Source organism: Apodemus sylvaticus, chromosome 17 (genome assembly GCF_947179515.1).
Source record: "Apodemus sylvaticus chromosome 17, mApoSyl1.1, whole genome shotgun sequence".
Taxonomy (NCBI): Eukaryota; Metazoa; Chordata; class Mammalia; order Rodentia; family Muridae; genus Apodemus; species Apodemus sylvaticus.
The window spans coordinates 50,066,028-50,087,686 of NC_067488.1; the positions used below are offsets into that span (position 1 = coordinate 50,066,028).

The 21,659-nt window shown below is 43.3% G+C and overlaps 1 protein-coding gene across 2 annotated transcripts in view; it reads right to left on the minus strand.

Annotated features, from left to right (window-relative positions):
* The window catches only part of Slc25a17 (solute carrier family 25 member 17), a 43,335-nt gene that overhangs the window by 13,138 nt on the left and 8,538 nt on the right, over positions 1–21,659 (minus strand). The window contains exons 2-5 of one of the 2 annotated variants that reach the window (XM_052161264.1): positions 16,808–16,895; positions 12,529–12,589; positions 7,348–7,414; positions 5,128–5,279 (exon numbers count right to left, since the gene is read on the minus strand). In XM_052161264.1, coding sequence (XP_052017224.1) covers positions 5,128–5,279; positions 7,348–7,414; positions 12,529–12,589; positions 16,808–16,885 — 358 coding nt within the window. In that variant the 5' untranslated portion in view covers positions 16,886–16,895. The remainder of the gene's footprint in view (positions 1–5,127; positions 5,280–7,347; positions 7,415–12,528; positions 12,590–16,807; positions 16,896–21,659) is intronic. The other variant, XM_052161265.1, reaches the window with a different exon arrangement.

A 21,659-nucleotide genomic window follows, 5' to 3' on the forward strand; every position in this document is an offset into this window, starting at 1 on the left:
GTCTACTGGGTTTTTCTGTACAAATACAATAAATAATAACAAACTTCTAAATTTCAAGCAGAATCTGAGGAACAACAAAGCTAGAGGTTCTCCACCTGTGGGTTGCAAACCCTTGGGAGTCCAAACGACCCTCTGCAGAATGCTTTTGTAAGTGTTACTGAAGACCACTGGAAAACCCAGATATTTACACTACCACTCATAATTCATAACAGTAAAATACAGTTATGATGCAGTTAGGAGGTAGCCATGAAAATAATTTTATTGTTGGGGGTCAGCACAACATGAGGAACTATATTAAAGAGTGGCGGCATGAGGAAGGTTGAGACCCTATAAAGCTGTGCCTTGCTCTCCTCGGAGAAAGGGAAATTTGTTTCTCTGGAGCTAACGCAGTGACAGGGCTTAAAGAAAAGACAGCTCTGATTGCTGCAAGAATGGGTATGGACTAAGATACAAAAATGTGTCATGGGGAGAAGTTTAAAATTGTTAAAGTCATTTCCAAGAACTTCAGAAAGAAGGCTTTTTAACAGAGAATCTCAGAATCGCAATCTTGTAATAATTCTTTAGTTTCCGGTTTCCTGAGTACAACCACACTGGCATTTTCAGGTGGTTCTTTGTTGTGTGCTACTGTGTAGGATGTTGTTGGGGACAACTGTTCTCCAGGGCATCACAGTTTTCATTCCTCTTACATTGTATTTTATGTATGCATACTATGTGAACGCAAGCAGAGCATGTATGCACAGGAGCCTATGGAGGCCAGAGGAGTCTGATACCTCGGAACTGGAGTTACAGACAGTTGTGAGCCTGAGTAATCTTGTGGGTGCTGAGAACTAAGGCTGGGTCCTCTGCAAGCACAGCAAGTGCTCTTGCTCACTGAGGCATCTCTCCAGCTTTGGCCGTCACCATCTTAACATTCACTCACAGACGGAGTGGGGATGGACCTTCATCTTAGGCTACAGCCAATCCTTCCACAACCCCTCCTCCTCCTGCTGTGTGTAACTCTGCCCAGCTGCACACTGTCTCAAGAAGTGCTAAAATATACAGGAGATGCAAATTTTACTAGGGGAAGTACTTATTTATATAGCTTTCAGGAAGTAGTCATCTGTGCTGGAGGGAGACTTCCTAGTAATGTAACTGTTTTGGGGTTACCCACAGTCTTTTTTTTTTTTTTTTTTTTGGTTTTTCGAAACAGGTTTTCTCTGTGTCACCCTGGCTGTCCTGAAACTCATTCTGTGGACCAGGCTGTCCTCGAACTCAGAAATCCACGTGCCTCTGCCTCCCAAGTGCTGGGATTACAGGTGTGCGCCACCACTGCCCGGCTCACCCAGTCTTATAACAGCTTGGGTATGTTCCTCTAAGTAAGGTCAACAAACTCATTTGTCCACCAACCTAGACTTGGGATCCCTAGCTGAGGTGAGTAGACATCTGAGTGCATCTCCTCAGGAAAAGTCATGCAACACTTGGTGCTCAGACAGGGACCAGTAAGAGCAAAGATGAGCTTGGGAAAGTGTGGAGTGTGGCACTGCTCCCGCTGTGGGTGGGAAGCTAAGCCCTCTAGTGTGGAGCATCTTGGGTGGAAGAGGGAGCAGATCTCTACATAGCCGTCCATCCCATGCGGTAGGGAATAGCATGCCTTCCTGCTTTAGTAAGTTATCTGGTTCTTGCCACACAACTAAGGCTGCTCTGTCTGAAGGTGGTATCTGTGGGGTAATCCCAGAGTGCCTGTCTTCCTCCACGTGGTAGAGTGCCATACTTCTTATCACATGAGTGCAGAGACATCTCCAAAATGGCTGACACACAGAGAATGATTGGGATCCCCGAAACGTGCAGGTAGGGATGGAGCTGTAAGCGGACTGTGGCATCAGTTGGTGGGGAGCTTTCCTGGAGTGAGAGACACACGTGAGGCTCAGCTGTCTGCCCAGAGGAGCACACCCGTACAAAAGAACTACAAAGACAAAGGGATGTGCACTAGCCTCTGAGATGGCAGGAGAGAGGGAGAAAAGGGTGTGATGGAGGGCTTGGCTCCTGGGGAGACTGGGAGGGAAAGAGGACAAGTTAGACCTATGCTGGTTGTGGCTTGGGGAGGCTACGGAGCCACTGCAGGAAGTGGCGCCTTGCTGGAGGACGGTTTACAGTCTTACCCCACTGCCAGCTCATTTCTGCTTCCTGCTTCCTGCTCCTGCCTGACGCCTTGCTTCCTCTATTCTTCAAGCACACTCAGCACAGTGGCCAATGGTTCCATGTTAGAACACAAGTGCGAGCCTTGCACTGCTGCTCTGTAATCGCTTCCTACCTCCTGTCCTGTGAAGTACTCATGGCCTGGTCCTGTTCTCCGCAGTCACACTGGTCTCTGCTCTGTTCCAGAACACTCCTGCCATGTTTCTGCCTGTCTATATCGCCTCTTTTAAAATAGCCACAATGACCTAGGCGGTGGAGGTATATACCTTTAAGGCAGATGGATCTCTGCTAATTCAAGGCCAACCTGGTCTACAGAGCTAGCCTAGGGCAGCAAACAATACAAAAAAGAAACCCTGTCCAAAAAACAAACAAACAAAAAAGAAACAAAGAAAAAGGAAAAAAACATGCAATCTAAAATTGAGGTAGAGAGTGCTAGCTGCACTCTCTACCTCAGATTAAATTTGCCCTTAGCCCTTATCTTCTAACACACTGCACATTAGATTTATCTTCGACTGTCCTTCTTACATCACTGGACTGTAAGCCTCAGGAAGACAAGGATTCTCATTTTACTTACTACTGCTATTCTCACCACCTAGAACCAAAGTCAACAGAAGCAGTGACAGACATCATGACTCAGAACACTGCAGCAGTTTTAGAGGCTGGGCTAGGTACCAGAAATTTATTACAAGACATGAAGGATTCCTACAACACAAGAATGCAAAAACAGCTTGATTTAAAAAAAAAAAAAAAAAAAAAAAAGGCTGGCTAGGCGATGGTGGCACACAGCACTCTGGGAGGCAGAGGCAGGCGGATTTCTGAGTTCGAGGTCAGCCTGGTCTACAGAGTGAGTTCCAGGACAGCCAGGGCTACACAGAGAAACCCTGTCTCGAAAAAAACCAAATAATAAAAAAAAAAAACAAAACCCCAAAAAAAGGCCAAAAACTTGAAAGGGCACTTTTGTAGAGATAATATACAAACAAGTAATAAGCATACAAAAAACACTCTACGAAGCAAAACCCACAGTGATTAGGGTGATGGTTAGCACAAGAGAGAAAGTAGTGAGGAGAGAGGAATGTGAGAAGCCTACATACAATCACTGGACCATAAAGATCCACCCGGTAGGGACACCGCCCCGAGGCCAGGCAAAGGACTACGGCTGTGATGAGGCTGGGACAAGGATGAGCGAGCTCAGCTGCAGTCACTTCCATATAGCACATGACTCAATCCTCACTGCAAATACAGACACGGAACACGTCTATTCCTCCTCATGCATCTAGATACCACTGCCTGTCCAGCACCACACACAAGGCACACACCAGTAAGTCCTTAAAGTAAAATAGGTATCACCATATAAAATCATCAAAGCAAGCCGGGTGGTGGTGGCGCACGCCTGTAATCCCAGCACTTGGGAGGCAGAGGCAGGTGGATTTCTGAGTTCGAGGCCAGCCTGGTCTACAGAGTGAGTTCCAGGACAACCAGGGCTACACAGAGAAACCCTGTCTCGACAAAAACCAAATCCAAAAAACCAAAAAAAAAAAAAAAAAAAAAAAAAAAAAAAAAAAAATCATCAAAGCAGGTCGGAACCGTATGGTCGCATACCAGAAGAAGCAGGCCCTAGGGCATACGAGACCAAGGAAGGGTGAAACACCCTCATGTGTGCTTCATGAAGGAGTCGTCTAACACTACACGTGACAGTCCCCACTGACCTATCATCTGACCACCTGGCATGTATGCCAAGGGACTGGAATAGGCAGCAGAGATGCTCTAAGCACTTTAGGGACTGCAGGTCGGCTTTGTCCCACTGCTGACACAGCCTACTCCCCTGGCTGTTATCTGATAGGCTACTCCCCTGTCACCAGGACCTGCCCTCACTTCTGCAGCCTCCACAGGTCTGTCCACCTCGTCAGCAGCTTTACTCTACTGAGGCTTAGTTCAAACCTGCGAAATCTGTAGTTGGCATCTCCAGAAGCTCTCCAACAGGACTCATTCACTAACACGGCACCCCAGAATCTCACTGTACCCATCATCCTCCTGCCTCCACCTCTTGAACCCTCTGTCCCTTAGTGCTCACACACATCATTATAGTTGATTACAATGTGATATCTAAAAGATAATACCAGTGGCTAAGATTACAACAAAAGAACTGCCAACTACCAAGGGAAACTGGGACACAGCAAATTACAGCCAACGAAGCTGATGGAGCTTGTAAACGTATTGTTATTCAAAAATTCTCACATTGTGAAAAGATATTAATGTGCCCATCATTGCTTCTGACATAGCACATTCATGACAATTACGTATGATCCTGCAGTTCCATTTGGGAACATATATACAAAAGTACATATGACAAGGGCATCTCTTTAGATGGCCAGCCCTGTGTTCATGAAGCACTATTCAGAACAGCAAGTGGTGGATGCCAAGTGTCCGTTAGCAGATGAGTGGATTCACACAATGTGATGTATTCATACAGCAGAGTATTATATCTAGACATACAAAGGGAAATATCTGTGAAATGCTACAATATACTTGAATCTTGGGAATACTACTGAGTGAAATAAGCCAGCTCCGAAAGACAAACACTATACGATTTCACTTACATCTAGCAGCTAATGTAGCCAAATCCTTAAAATCAGAAAGTAGGATGGATGATGGTTACCAGGGGTTGGGGAGGGAGAGACGGGGAATTTACTTTGGGTGTATGAGGTTTATAAAATAAAGACCTTTGGTGTCACTTTTAAAATGCAAGCATATTTCATATGACTAGCTTATCTTAAAATGGTTAGTGGCAAATTTTATGTCGTGTGTTTTTATTATCACATTAAGAAGACATGTCAGAAAAACTGGTCCTATTCTCTGTAGTATTACTGGGTGCTAAAATCATCCTTAGAGGACCCATGAAGCACAGATCAACATTAAACATAAACATACTTATACACAGAAAACTTTTGTTACCTGCTACAAAGCCAACCACCAGATCTTTTCCTGTAGAAGAACGTTGACCTTTGACCCACACTGCTTTGAGGCTATTAAAAGTGTAAAAATAGACAAAATTGGAGCAGCAGAGACTGGAAATAACTGGAAACCATCCTCGGTATGGTGCCAAGCTACAGAAAAAACACAATAAGCAAAGTAAAGATCATGGACAAAAGCCATGGGCAATTGCCAGAGAAGCCTGTTAAGATCTGAATATAAACTACTCCCCCACAGGCTTATGTATTTGAATGCTTGATGCCAACACTTCTACCGGCAATTATTTTACAAGGCTGTGAAGTCTATAAGAAGTAGAGCCTTGCAAGAGGGAACAGTCACTGGGGACAGGCCGATCCCACTCCCTGTGGGGGCAATGTGATCAGCTGGCAGGCCTGACCTATCGTGTTGGACTGTGAAGTGAGTCAGAATAAATCTCTTCTCTTAACTTGTCACAGAACTGACAGAAATAAGTTGTATGAAGCCAGGAAGACTGGTGTCTACTGACAATCTCAAGGTCTGACAAAGAGCAGGACGTCGGCAGCACCTTAAAAGGTTCTTCCCACAGGTGCTTAGAGCTGCAGGAAGTAGCTAAATCACACATTAGAAAGCACACAAGGATCACAGGAGGCTATCGAAGAGGGAGATGTTTCACTATACTGTCCCTCCTGACTCTGAACTCCAGGCTCCTGCAGAGTGGGTGGGTACTCCAGGTGCGCACCACTGTACTACCTAGGCACTCAGTAGTCTTATCAAGAAGGCACTGGCTCAGAAGTGAAGAGCACTGCAACCAGTGCTCTTCTGAGTTCAATTCCCAGCAACCACATGTTGGCTCATGACCATCTATAATGAGATCTGGTGCCTTCTTCTGGCATGCAGGCAAACTTAAAATAAGAATTAAAACTCACACCTTTAATCTCAGCACTAGGGAGGCTGAGGAAGGCAGAACCCTATGAGTTCAAGGTCAACATAGCTGGTCCCAGGCCAGCCAGAGCCTTATAGGGAGACCTTATCTCAAAAAGAAAGTGGAGGGGAGAATATATTATTTTAAAGAGTCAATGTAATGTCATAGAGGTTAACTGCTCTGATGCATGTAACTGACATTTAAATAACTGAAAAAGATCATGTGATATGCATGTGTGTGTTAAAGACAGAAGCAGAGAGACATAATTGGAAACATAAAAATGGTCAATAAGGCCGGGCGGTGGTGGCGCACGCCTGTAATCCCAGCACTCTGGGAGGCAGAGGCAGGCGGATTTCTGAGTTCGAGGCCAGCCTGGTCTCCAGAGTGAGTTCCAGGACAGCCAGGGCTACACAGAGAAACCCTGTCTCGAAAAATACCAAAAAACCACACACACACACACACACACACACACACACAAAATGGTCAATAAATAAACATGTAAAGTGTACAGTGGTACACTGTACCAATTTGAGCTTTGAAATTGTTTGCAACTCTGAAATTATTTCAAAATTTAATTCAAAGAAATTTAAAAAAGAAAAAGAATGCAATCTGTCTGGATGCAACTGATAGGAACAAACCTCAAGTGTGTATATGTGTGTATGTGTGTGTGTGTCTTCTGCAATGTGTGCTACTGGCACTGAAACCAGGCCCTGTAAAGGCTAGCAAACATGGTCAGTAAGCTAAATCCTCAACTCTTGAGCAATTAACACTACTGCTTTATTATACATCAAATTTAGCTGGGCAGTGGTGCCGTTAATACCAGCACTTGGAAGGCAGAGGCGGGTGAATTTTTCTCAGTTCAAAGCCAGTCTGGTCTACAGAGTGAGTTCTAGGACAGCTAGGGATACACAGAGAAACCCTGTCTCCAAAAACAAAAAGGAAAAAAAAATTCTTAGAAGGCACCATAAAAAAAAAAATGAATTAAATGGTGGAGGCTAGAGAGAGGGCTTAGCCATTAAGGACATTTGTTGCTCTAGAAGAGAACCTGGGTTTGGATCCCAGAACCCACATGGTGGTTCACAACCATTTATAACACCAGTTCCAGGGGATCCAACACCCTCTTATTGCTTCCTCGAGCATCTGGCACACACATGATACATAGACATACATGTATGGAAAGTACTAACATGCAGAAATCAATCTAAAAACATTAAGAACACATATGGCTCTATAAGTCTGAGCAGAGACTTCAAGTCTTCAGATAGGCCACTCTGATGGATTGTGACAAGGGTGGTACTCACAGGCCTTCTTCCTTAATTATCTCCAGGAGCACTGCATGCGTCGTTTTTGACTTTCTTTTTTCATCAACTGTAAAAATGAAGGCAAGTATTATCTGCAGCATCAGCAAGTTTCACCAAAGTGTCGACACTTCATCTGCATAAACTCATCTGTTCTTTGAGTTCCCTACTTTGCTTCAGAATCTCCAGTGTGTCCAGCCAATGGCTTTACTTCCCCAGATCAAATTCCTCGGGTTTCATCTGTTACTCAGAAAGAATTTTAACTTAAACCCTAATTGACACAGTAAAACAGAAATGCTATTTCTAGAGTCTTATTAAGCTCTTTCTTATTTATTTTATTTTTAATTATATGTTTGTATATGTGTTTGTGTGTCAGTGTGTGCATGAGTGTAGGTGCTCTTGGAGGCCAGAAGAGGGTGTAGGATCCCCTGGAACTGGATTACTGGGAACCGGATTTGGGTCCTCTGGAAGAGCAGTATATGTTTGTAACCACTAAGCCATCTCTCTAGCTCCATATAGTCCATGTCCCTATCCTTCCTTCCCTACCACCCTTCCTTCCTATGTATGTGTGCCTCTGTCACTTTATGTGTGCCACATGTATGCAGGGGATCTTGGAGGTCAGAGGGCATCAGATCCCCTGGACCTGCAGGTACATGCAATTGTGAACCTCGTGATGCTAGGAACCAAAACTGGGTCCACTGGACCCATAATGTTGTGAATCCATAAATGTTCTTTCTTTTTTTAAAGGTTTATTTACTTATATGTATGAATACACCGTTGCTGTCCTCAGACGCACCAGAAGAGGGCATCCGATCTCATTACAGATGGTTGTGAGCCACCATGTGGATGCTGGGAATTGAACTCAGGACCTCTGGCAGAGCAGCAGTCAGTGCTCTTGATCACTGAGCCACCTCTCCAGCCCCATAAATGTTCTTAATGGCTTAACTAGTTCTCCAGCCTCATATACAGCGCTCTTTTAAAAGCCAACATGTATGTTTCCATTTTTATTTCCATACCTTATAGAGGAAATTGATTACTTTTCTCTTTAAAAAAATTATTTTATTTTCTATGCATGAATGTTTTGCCTACATGTATACATGCACTATATGTGTGCCTGGTGCCCAGGGAAGTCAGAGAGGGTGTTGGAAAACCTACAGCTGGAGTTACAGATGTTTCAGAACTGCTATGTGGGTGCTGGGAACTGAACTCAGGTCCTCTGTTAGAGCTACAAAGGCCCTTAGCGGCAAAGCCATCTTTCAGCCTCTACTCTCTTCCTTTTATAAGAGAGGCCCGGGGAACAAAAGCATGTTAGGATTAAAAAGGATTAAAGCTCAAATTTCAAGCATTCTGGCTTTGAGCTGCTTCCTACCCTTGAATCCCAGAAGGACAACACCCTCATTTCTTATGCATTGTCACTGAAAACGATATCCACATTTCAATTAACTTCAAATTTCCTGCCCATGCTATAAAATTAATCTAAAAACATAAAAATGTGGAAATGGGCCAATTTCTTCAGAATTAAAGTTGGTACCAGTATATCTTATGAAATGGCAAGTTAGTCAGTCCCCATTAAAAGCAATCTGGCATTTACTCAAAATCACACATTTACCCCTTGATGTGGAAGAAATCTCACGTCTGGGAATTTATCCCATAAGGTTTACAGAAACAAAATGGCTTGTGAACAAACCTATTATTACATGGTATTTGCAAGAACAACAATAACAAAAAAGTAAAACAACCCAAGAATTGTTCCACAATAGGGCAAGGGTAAGCAGGTTATGGTGCATGCATACCAGACAACTTGACAACTGGAAGACTGGATAAAGAAAAACACACTGCTAGGCTTACAACACAAAGTTTCAGGGGAGGGGAGCTAGAGAGCTAGCTCAGCAGTTAAGAGAACTGGCTGTTCTTCCAGAGGACCTGGGTTCAATTCCCAGCATCTACAAGGTGACTCACAGCCTGTATAACTCCAGTCCCAGAGAATCTGGTGCCTCTTCTGGTCTCGGTGGGGATGAGGCACACATGTACTATACACACATACATTTGGGCAAAACACCCATATATAAGTAAAGTCTAAAAAAGACTATTTTTAAATGAAAAGTCTAGGATAGAGCAGACTGCTTTTTATATAAGTAAGACAGAAAACTCCAAATACACATTATTTGCTTTTTATTGCATAAAGTCTGAAAGGCTATCCAGGAAGCCAGGAAGGCTGACCAACAGCCTCATGCTTCGCTCCTACACATCAGTGGGCTCTAGACTCTGCACCACCAATCACTCTTTTTAGTTTGCTCTGCCTCTCTCATTCTCTCTTCCTTTTTCCCTCTCTGAAACAAGGTCTCAGTATAGCTCCTATGCTCAAATGGTCCACAGGCCTCCAGTTCCCAAGTAGCTGGGACTGTAGGTGTGCACACAGTGACCACCTATACCTGCCATTCTGAAGGATGTCCAAATCGAGAAAGCTTGGAGCTGGAGAGAGGCTCAGCACCTGTATCAGGTGGCTCACAATCACCTGTAACTCCAGGGATTCCAAAGCTCCTGGCTTCAGAGGCCCCCTGCACGCATGTGCACATACCCCCAAACAGACACAGAACATACATACGATTAAAAGGAATTTTAAAAACTAAGAGACAGAGAGTGAGATCTTCCTAGAGATGAAGATACCAAGAAACACCACAGTGTTAGCTAAGGTGGAGATGGTGAAGGTGGGCTGGAGGTTTCCCTGCATAATACTCCTTTCTATGTATTTTGCTTTGTGTATCATATAAATAACTGCCTATCTAAAAATTCTAACCACAACCAGTAGGCAAAGTGTTTAACCTTTGAGTTAGTTTTCAAACTCTCTATGCAAGTTGTGGCATTGGTTTATAATTTCAAGATGAAAAGAAAATAGGAGGGGAGAAAAAGGATGATAGCAAAATGCAAAACCCTGTAGTGTTAGAGGCAGGTTAGGGTGACATGTCTAGATGAGCAGGAAGTGGGTATTTGTCTCCACTGCTTCCCAGTTTCCATCCTCTTTAGAAAACCTTCCTCCTGCTGGGTGGTGGTGGCACACACCTGTAATCCCAGCACTCTGGGAGGCAGAGGCAGGCAGATTTCTGAGTTCAAGGCCAGCCTGGTCTACAGAGTGAGTTCCAGGATAGCCAGGGCTATACAGAGAAACCCTGTCTCGGGAAAAAAAAAAAGCAACAAAAAACAAAAACAAAACAAAAAATCCCCAAAACAAAAATAAATCCAACCCCCCCCCCAAAAAAAAGAAAAAAAAAAAAGAAAACCTTCCTCCCTTAAACATGCCCAGTTTAAGCCTCAAGAGTCACAGTGCCCAAGTGGGGCACTTGCGGAGCACATGGGAAGCCGGGGTCTGACTGCCTACTGTAAAAGTCATGGGGGTTAGAAAGAATGGCCATGACTTCTTAGATCATAAATGTGAGAAGCCCTTTGGTCTCTGCTTAGAAATGGCTAATGCCATGGCTCCACCATGACTCTTCTAAGAAACTGAAGGCTGGCAGCCGAAGGGCAGCGGAACATATCCTTCTCATCAGGCTCTGATGTGCCCAAGTCGGGCACCCTTGTGTGAATGATTAGGGTGGAAAAGTCAGGAAAGCGGAAGCTGGCTAGGCCGGCTTCCCTGCTGTCTGTCTCTCTGCAGCTCCCCACCTTGCCGCAGCCCTGATTCCTTTACCAAGCCTAGCATACCCGACCTAGGGCTGACTCTCTTAGGATATATTTTGGTTTCCAAGGTGAGCCCTGCTTGAATTTTTTTGGTGGGCATTACACTGCAGTGCCCAGACCCCAGTGGTGTAAGTGCAGTCCCAATGCCACTGCCCACTCACCCATCATGCAGGACATCGCCCTAATATAGAAACAGAGAGTGCATTTCCCACCTGCCTTTCTAATAACTGCTAAAGAAAGAAATACTTTTTTTTCACACGTGGGCTTGCTACATGATAAAATCAGTGAGGTGGATTTCAGAAGGGCAGATGTCTTGGGTACTGTCATGAGTAAGAGCTGTGTGTAATCACTTTCTAGTGTGAGGAAATTCGCCATCTCTGGTCCCCTTGACTTAACTCTTCAGGCCACCCTTTTTCTCTTCTAAGAGCCTGCAGAGCCTTGGTATTTGTACTGGCTGGTTTTGTGTGTCAACTTGACACAGGCTGGAGTTATCATAGAGAAAGGAACTTCAGCTGGGGAAGTGCTTCCATGAGATCCAGCTCTGGGACATTTTCTCAATTAGTGATCAAGTGGGGAGGGCCCCTGTGGGTGGTACCATCTCTGGGCTGGTAGTCTTAGGTTCTATAAGAGAGCAGGCTGAGCAAACCAGTGACGAACATCCCTCCATGGCCTCTGCATCAGCTCCTGCTTCCTGACCTGCTTGAGTTCCAGTCCTGACTTCCTTTAGTGACGAACAGCAAAGTGGAAATGGAACCTGAATAAACCCTTTCCTCCCCAACTTGCTTCTTGGTCATGATGTTTGTGCAGGAATAGAAGCCCTGACTAAGGCAGTATTGAAGACTGTTTCTTAAGTAATTGCTAGTCAGTTTATAATAGAAACTGTTCCCAGGCTGGAGAGATGGCTCAGTGGTTAAGAGCACTGACTGCTCTTCCAGAGGTCCTGAGTTCAATTCCCAGCAACCACACGGTAGCTCACAACCATCTGTAATGGAATCTGATGCCCTCTTCTGGTGTGTCAGAAGGGTGTACTCAAGTAAGAGTATACTCATATATAAAATAAATCTTAAAAAAAGAAAAAGAAAAAAAAAATAGAAACTGCTCTCATTCCGACATTTCCGGCTACACATTGGGGAATTCCCACTGTGGAATTTTTGACAGGTGACCCTCTTATTTTCTTTAACTTGGGTTGCCACAATTCTCCTTGGAGAACAATATGAGGTGAGCACTCAGTGGCCAAGCACTGGTCTAGTTGCTGTACAAAGCTTGTTCACCCCCAGTACAGAAAGAGGAGTAGGGATCAAATATTTAAGCCAGGGGCATAGCTATAATGCAAGAACTTTTGAGGTGGAGGCAGGAGAATGAGTCATGGTTAGGCTATATAGTGAGTTTGAAGCCAATTGGGCTATATATAACCCTGTCACAAAACCAAGCAAGAAAACAGATAACAGCAGTATGTACTAGAAAATGCTTCCCAACATCAAGGGATCAATACATGGGATCAATACTTACCCTGAAGCCGAAGTCTAGCAGTATCCAAAGGGAAGAACACTGTCATGGCAGTCACACTTCCCTGCAAAGGTTAAAAGGGGCTTTAGCCATTACAGTACATAAACATGGGCCACAACTTAAAGAAAGATGTGTGTGGTTTTTCTTTATGTCTATATGCATGTCTCTCTGTGCATTATCTGCATGCCTGGTGCAACTTGGAGGCTAGAAAAGGATGTCAGATTCCCTGGGACTGGAGTTCAGATGGTGGTGAGCTGGTATGTGGGTGCTAGGAACTGAACCCAGGTCAGCTACAATAGCAGCCAGTGTTTTAACCACTCATCAGTCTCTCCAGCCACAAACTGTATTTAAAAAATATATATATATTTATTTATGCATGAGTGCTCTGTCTGCATATTTGTCTACACACCAGAAGAGGGCATCGGATTCCATTACTATAGATGGTTGTGAGCCACCATGTGATTGCTGGGAATTGAACTCAAGGGCCTCTGGAAGAGCATCAAGTGCCCTTAATCACTGAGCCATCTCTCGTAGTCCCAGACTGCAATTTTTAAATGATCAAAAACTCATGAGTGATGTCTGGCGGTGGTAGTCTGCATCTGCCCCATTAATTGCTAAGAACACAGCCCACAGAATCAACAGACTGGAACTCATAGGAACTTGAGAGATCAGGGAACCTGTAGGGTTTTAGCCTCTACATACATGCTATGGCTAAATAGCTTGGTGTCCTCGTGGAAATCCTAAAAGTGGGAGTAGGGGCTGTCCTTGACTCTCTCGCCTACTTGCAGAACCCATTCCTCTCTGCTGGGATGCCGTGTCCAGCCTGGATGTAATGCATATGCCTGGTTTTACTGTATTTGTTATGCTGTGTTATGGTTGATGTCCCTGAGAGGCCTGTTCTTTCCTGAGGGTCTGAGGGGAGAGGGAAGAGGAGAGGGAGGAAGGAGGAGAAACTGCTGTTGGGGTGTAATATATGAGAGAAGACTAACATGCTACTACAAATAAACACTGCATACCATATCTAATATAACATGCTTGAATCAAAATAAAAAATACATCATGTAAAATTAAAAAAAAAAAACAACTGATTAGTGATATCAGTTAAATTAAATTCTTACCAAATAAAAACTTCAATCTATTGGGATTATTCATATATAAAGTTCCATTATTAGAAGGAGAGTTTAATTTTCAAAAAAAACAAAAACAAAAATAAAAAAAACCCCACAAACTTGTTTCTCTGATACTGAAAAAGAAACAAAACTATAGCACATTTGAAGACAGCAGATAAATAGAATTTCGACTTTTTTTTCAGGTCAGTTGCTACTATGATGCCGCTGATACTCCCCCAAATCAAAATAGTCAATAATCTAAAAATACAGTCTAAGTAGGATATGGTGGCAGAGGCAGACAGATCTCAATGAATTTGAGGCCAGCTTGGTCTACATAGCAAGTTCCAGGACAGTTGAAGCTACATGGCAAGACCTTGTCCCAAAAGACCAATATGTGCATATATATGTGTATGTGTGTGATACATATGTACATATATACATGTATGTATGTGATATACGTGTGCATATGTGTCTGTGTGTGATACATATGTGCATATATGTGTGTATGTGTGATACATATGTACATATATATGTATGTGATACATATGTGCATATATATGTGTATGTGTGTGATACATATGTGCATATGTGTATGTGATACATGTGCGTATATATGTGTATATGTGATACATATGTACATATATATGTATATGTGATACATATGTGCATATATATGTGTGTGTGATACATATGTGCATATGTGTATGTGTGTGATACATATGTGCATATATATGTGTATGTGTGTGATACATATGTGCATATATGTGTGTATGTGTGCGATACACATGTACATATATGTGTGTATGTGATACATATGTGCATATATGTGTATATGTGATACATATGTACATGTATGTGTGTGATACATATGTACATATATGTGTGTGATACATATGTACATATATATGTGTGCGATACATAATGTGCATATATATATGTGTGTGTATGATACATATGTGCATATATATGACTACTTCCTAAGATGCTTAATCAATATAATCATCAAAAATTGAAAAGGCATGCAAGAATCTTCCTGTGTACGTGTGTGTGTGTGTGTGTGTGTGTGTGTGTGTGTATGGAGAGACCAGAGGTTAAAGTACAGTTTCTAATTTGTGGATGTCCCAACTCCTATGAAAATGTCACAGTGTGTTGTAGCTTATTAACCAGCTGACCTTAAAAAACAAAGATTATTTTGGATGACTAAGTGAAAATGAAGAAATTACAGGACTCCTTTTTGTTTGTTTGGTTGGTTGGTTTTTCGAGACAGGGTTTCTCTGTGTAGCCCTGGCTGTCCTGGAACTCACTCTGTAGACCAGGCTGGCCTCGAACTCAGAAATCTGCCTGCCTCTGCCTCCCAAGTGCTGGGATTAAAGGCATGCGCCACCACTGCCTGGCACAGGACCCCTTAAAAGTAGCAGGGGCTGGCAAAATGACTCATTGAGTAAAGGCTCTTGGCATCAATCTGATGTCATCAGTTCAATCCCAGAACCCATATGACGGAAGGAGAAAACTGACTTCTACATGCTGCTCTCTGACCTCCACACACATGCACACATATCTACATATATAAATAAAATGTTAACAAAAAAAATTAAGGGGGGTGTAGGGGTGTAAGCTTTCAGCTCCAGCACTTAGGAACCCAGGGCAAGTGGATCTCTGAAGCCAGCCTGATCCACATAGAATTCTGAGCTACATAGTAAGACTCTATCTAGATCAAACCAAACAAAAAATCAGTTAAAAGAAAGAGGAGGAGGAGGAAGAGAAGGAAAAGAAAGAGGAGGTGGAGAAGAAGGAGGAGGAGGAAGAAACTCTGGGTTCTATTCCCAACCCTGGAGAAAAGAAGACTTGGGAGCAGATCAGAGTAAGTAGGAGAAAGCAATGCAGAATAAGAAGAGACTCCAACTGTGAACTCTGGCAATCTGGCAATGGAGGAAGATGCCACTAGTTAGGGAATGTAGCAGGCTCTAGAATGTGGTCAAAAGACGGAAATGATCTTTACCCTAGAGCCGTGGGTCTCAACCTTCCTAATATTATGACCTGTTAATATAGTTCCTCATGTTGTGGTGATTCCCCAGCCATAAAATTATTTTCATTGCTACTTCATAAGTGTAATTTTGCTACTGTTATGAATTGTAATGTAAGTATCTGATACGCAGATGGTCTTGGGCGACCCTTATGAAAGGGTCGTTCAACACCCCCTAAAAGGGGTCTTGACCAGGGGCTGAGAACCACTGCCTTGAAAAGGGAACATAGCTCTTACAATGTCTTGATTTTTATCTCAGTAAACCTGCACTGGCCCACCTTACAGATAATAAACAGGTATGGTTTTAAGCTACTTGGTAGGCATTTGCTAGGTAGAAACAGAAAACAGATACGACAGAGGATAAACCCTGGGAGGCAGAAGGGAACCCCGTGGTACCTTTCACAGCAGCCATTCCTAAGGTGACCTGAAACATGCAGGTGGCATAGAGTTAGCTAGCCAGAATACAGCCTGACTTGTCATCATCCCTGGAGAACAATAGCAATAAATAAACAGGAACTCAAAGGAGAGGACACACACACACACACACACACAGAGAGAGAGAGAGAGAGAGAGAGAGAGAGAGAGAGAGAGAGAGAGAGAGAGAGAGAGAGAGAGAGATTGAGATTCCCTCTATGTTTTGTTTTGTTTTTTTTTTTGTTTGTTTTGTTCTTTGGTTTTTGGTTTTTTGGATTTGGTTTTTTCGAGACAGGGTTTCTCTGTGTGGCCCTGGCTGTCCTGGAACTCATTCTGTAGACCAGGCTGGCCTCGAACCCAGAAATCCGCCTGCCTCTACCTCCCAGAGTGCTGGGATTACAGGCGTGCGCCACCACCGCCCGGCTCTCTCTATGTTTTGATAGAAACATGAATGTGAAATGTGAAGCTTAAAACTTGAATGCTGAGATGGGAGTTTCTGATTACAGCAATACGGTGTCTTGGGCAATGTGCTGCTAATTATCCAGAAATGCTGAATAAAATATAACAGACACCCTTCTGCTTATTGCAATGCACTAGAAAGTACAGGAAAGCCCTGGAGGACTAGAGACGAGCCATCCGCAGGGTTAACCAGGTTCTTCTTCTCCAGGGGCCCCAGGAGCTTTTGTCGTGTTTTGCTTTTAAAACTGAGGTAAAATCCGTACAGTCTAACACTAACCATTGCAGAGAACACCTTAAGGGCTGGGACGTACTGAGCTGTGATGTGTGTTTCCTCATCAAGAGGCTGCTTCCACATGCACTGTTACCTGCAACAAAATATTATACATGCACGCCTTATACTGAGTCATACAAACACATGATTTTCAGGATCTGAATTAAATTTCTCTAAATAGATTCATATTTTCCTGAGAACAATTTGTTCAGTTATACAGAATGAGAAGACACAAATGAGAAGCAGGCATGATGTCCCACACTGTTGTGCCAGCGGCATAAAATAACCCTGAGTCCCACAGAATTCTAACTATCTGAGTAGGAGTGCTATTGCAGACAATAATTACAATTTACAAGAATCTATTTCTAGAGAAATCTATTTCAGAGATTTCGTTCTCTCACCAAGCCATTTTGAATTACAATGTTCTGTGTTGGGAGAACAAGTAAATTCCTACGCTGCACTGGCCCTTGAAGCCAGGAGGTCCCTTCAGCTGGAAAGTCAAGGGCCTGAGCAGCCCAAGGCAGAGTGGCAGAGGCAGGGTGTAAACACCCAGACTCCACCCCTCTTCACAGTTAGACCTCGGACTCCACCAAACATGAATATATACTCCTTCTTTTCGTTTCTTTATTTGAAAAAAAAAGCATTACATTTACTTGTGTGTGTGCGCATGCGTGCCAGAGAGACAGAGACAGAAAGACTGAGAAAGAGACAGAGACTGAGAGACAGAGAGACTGAAAGACAGAGAGAGAGAGAGAGAGAGAGAGACTGAGAAAGAGAGACAGAGAGAGAGAGAGAGAGAGAGAGAGAGAGAGAGAGAGAGAGAGAGAGAGAAACTGAGACTCGTGGGGGTCAAAGGACAATTAATGGTACACAGGTCATCAGCCCAGACATTAAGCACTTTTTCCCTTGAGTTGTTTCACCAGCCCTTGATTTTCTTTACCCCCTCTTTATTTGTAAGTGTGTGAGTATATACCAACATGTGTCTGAATGCCCACCAAGGCCAGATATGGCATCAATCCTCCAGAGCTGGAGTTGTAGGTGGTTGTGAGCTGCCTAATCTGGTCCTCTCTAAGAGTAGCAAGTGCTCTTAACACGAGCCATCTCCCCAGCCTCACACATATGACTTCCTTTCATTTTTTTAGACAAGGTCTCATGTAGCCATGGATGGGCTGGTTTGTAATTCTCTATGTAAACCAGGCTAGTCTTGAACTCAGTGATCTGCCATCCTCTGTCTCCTGAATACTGGGATCACAGATGTGCGACACTACATATACCCAGCTCTTTTGGTTCAGGGTTAGTTTGTTGTTTTGTTCTGACCTGCCTGCCTCAGATCTACAGCGGTGGGACTGAAGGTGTACACCACCATGCCCAACCACATACAACTTTTAACTTCATTCTGCCTCTCACAGAAGTGCACATGATGCACACAAATACCACTATGCCTAACTGTAAATACTTTTAAAAAAAATGCAAGAGGGCCTGGGGATGTGGCTCAGGTGGGAGGGTCGGCACAGCCATAGCTACTAGAAACGGCGAATCATGAAGCCAGCCAGTTGCTGGCCACAGCTCCAGTACAGCTGCATAGATGGCTACAGTCCTGCCCTCCTAGCTCTAGCTTTTGGTCTCTAGTGTTGCATTATTGGGAACTTTCTGCATTATGATTCATTTTATGTCTTTTCCTGAGGGGGGAAAAATACATCTGCGTTCTTTTAGGAACATCCTAAAATTATCTTTGTCTGGCCACTATTTGGAAGTTTTCCTTATGCCCTGGAGATCGATAAGCACATAGCTTATGAGGCCATTACTCCAGGAATCCGCTTGGGGTTTCTGCCCCTGAGCTAACTCTACACAGTATAATTGGTACAGGGTAAACAGAGACAGTTGACAAATCCTGACTGGCCAGGAGGATAGGTTACAGATTCAAGATACACACACACACACACACACACACACAGAGAGAGAGAGAGAGAGAGAGAGAGAGAGAGAGAGAGAGAGAGAGAGAGAGAGAGAGAGCTTAGAGCCCTGTCTTCCTACTTTATAGCCTAGATGATCAAACATATAGTAAAAAAAGTTAGATATTAGTATTTGCTATTCATAAGAAGACTGATTCTAACATTTTTTGTTTGTCTGGAGTTCTTTCAAACAGCAAATACGCCAACCTAAAATAAAAACAAGCTGTTATATAATAAATGCATGCTTTGGAAGAGACATTGCTTAGAGTCTTTAACAGTAAGATAAAATCTGTTCTGTTTGTAGCTTCTAATTGTAGCTGAACTGTAACCCTGGACATGTAATGAAAAGTCAAACATACATTCTGTACCACTTGGATAATCATTAGTCTGCCTCTGTTCTGTGAAACTTGTACAAATAAAGAAGCAAGTCAGGGTAGCAAAAATGGCCTGATTGCTAGACAGTCAGAGCTGCTAAATTCCCGACCTGCCTCCCCCAACTCCCTCCTTCTCCTCCCGTCCCGCTCATTTCCTGTGTAGGCTACCACATCAGCAAGGACCTCCCCCCCAACTCTGCTTTCTGTGCTGGAAAAGGAAGGGTCCCAACAGAGAGTAACTGCCTAGCATGCAAGCTCTAGGCTGGATCCTCATCATCACATAAACTGTGTGTAATGGTGTAGGCCTGTAATCCCAGCACTCAGAACTGACAAAGGAAGATGAGAAATTCAAGGTCATCCTCAGCTACTCAAGAGCAGTAAGGCCAGCCTGGTCTATAAGACTTTGTCTCAAAAAAAAAAAAAAAAAAAAGAAGTGTGTAAGGGAGGTGGAGGGAAGGCTCAGAGGTTGAGAGCACTGGCTGCTCTACCAGAGGATTAAAGTTCAACTCTCACCACCCACACGACAGCTCAAACATCTGTAATTCCAGTTCCAGGGCATCCAAGAGCCTCTTTGGCCTCCACAGGCACCAGGCATGCACTAGATACACAGTCATACATTCAGGCAAAACTCCCTACATATAGAAATAAGTAAATAAAACCATTTTTCTTTCTTTTGTTTCTCTCTTTTTTCCCCCCAAGACAGGGTTTCTCTGTAGCTCTGGCTGTCCTAGAACTTGTTTTATAGATCAGGCTATCCTCAAACTCAGGGATCTGCCTGACTCAGTCTTCCAAATGCTAGGATTAAAGGCATGTGCCACCACCATTCCGGCTATAAGGGGTATAGGGTATAAACAATCTTTTTAAAAAAAATGAGAGGGCTTAGTGTGATGAGTCCTTCCTGTATTGTAACTCTTGGGAAGCTGAGGAGGAAAGAAGTTATGAGTTGGAGGTCAGCCTGACTATTTAGCAAGTTCCCAGGCCAGACTGAGACACAACAGAATACCAAGAATAATATGCCCTGGGGGCTCTCGGAGTATAATCTGAAGAACTCTGAATGCCTCTAAGGTCTTTCTATGAGTTTGGATGATGAAAACTATTTATTATAAGACACATGTAGAACTGAGAGGACAACTTGCAGGACTTGATTTTCTGCCCACAGTATGAATTTTAGGATGAAACTCATGCTGTAAGACTTGGCAGCAAGTGCCTTTACCTGCTGAGCCATCTTGCTGGCCCAAACCTGTTGATCCTCCTGCCTCCACCACCTGAGAACTGAGAAGACAGGAATATTATTGTGCCTGTCTCAAAATTGTTTTCAAAAGACTTATGAAGTAATAAGATACAACTTGCTTTCAAAACTTCTTATTCTCCTAGTATGAGGGGAATTTTCCTCTTGTTACATGTGTTCTTGCAAACAGAAAAAGGACTCACATAGCCCAACATATACACGCACCTCTCTAATCTTTAGAAAGTTAGAACCTAAAAAATGTTTTTGTTGACATGTAATGGATATATTTTTAAAACTTCTCAATTGCTTGTTTTCTAATCCTGGGGTTTGGGTTTTTATTTTGGCAGTATAGTTTCAAGTAGTCCAGGATGGCCCTGAACTATCTAAGAAGCCAAGAAGGATTTTGAACTCCAGATCCGCCTGTCTCCACCTTCTAAGTGCTGGATCTAGAGAGGTGCACCTCTATACTTCGCTGAGAATGCAGGAATTATTAAAAGAATAAAGTGGTCCTGGGATCGATTTGAAAAGCATGCCTTTAAATATGAAAAAATATAACATAATAACATATTCTATTATCTTCAAGCAATCACTTGTAGTATTTTTTCCCCAGATCTTGTCATATCAATGGGATACAAACCAGCAGATGACATGACCCTATCTCTATATGACCCAGTACCTCAACCAGAAAAGCTCTCTAGGGACCCACTAAATGGTTTTGTTTTTCTGTTTTGTTTGTTTTGAGATGGGTTGTCTTTATGTAGGTGGGGTATCTCTATGTAGCCTTGGCTATCCAGGAACTCACTATGTAGACCAGGCTGGTCTTAAATTCTGAAATCTGCCGGTCAATGTCTCCCTAGTACCATGATTACAGGTGTGGACCACCATGTCCAGCCACTTAATGGGTTTGTAGTGACAAATGGGATATGATGACATAAAACTGTATTTTAGTTGGTGATATAAAAGCGAATGCTTGGTCCTCATCCCAGGCGCCTGGCATACATCTGCTCATAAAACCCTTGGAAAGGCATCTAATATCCTTTCTGTGTGAGGGCTGCAGGCAAAGAGTGATTTCAGTCACAGCACCTATGTCTGGTGGCTCACAATGGCCTGTGACTTCACCTCCAAGGGATCTGATGCCCTCTTCTGGCCTCAGTGGGTGCCAAGCATGCTCTAGTACACAGATTTACATGCAGGCAAAACACTCATATACATAAAATAGTAATAATTAAAAATAAGAAATCAAAGATTTATATTTCTGTCTTATCTAAGAGTTATGTGGCTCTAGTTCTAAGTCTTAGGTCTGT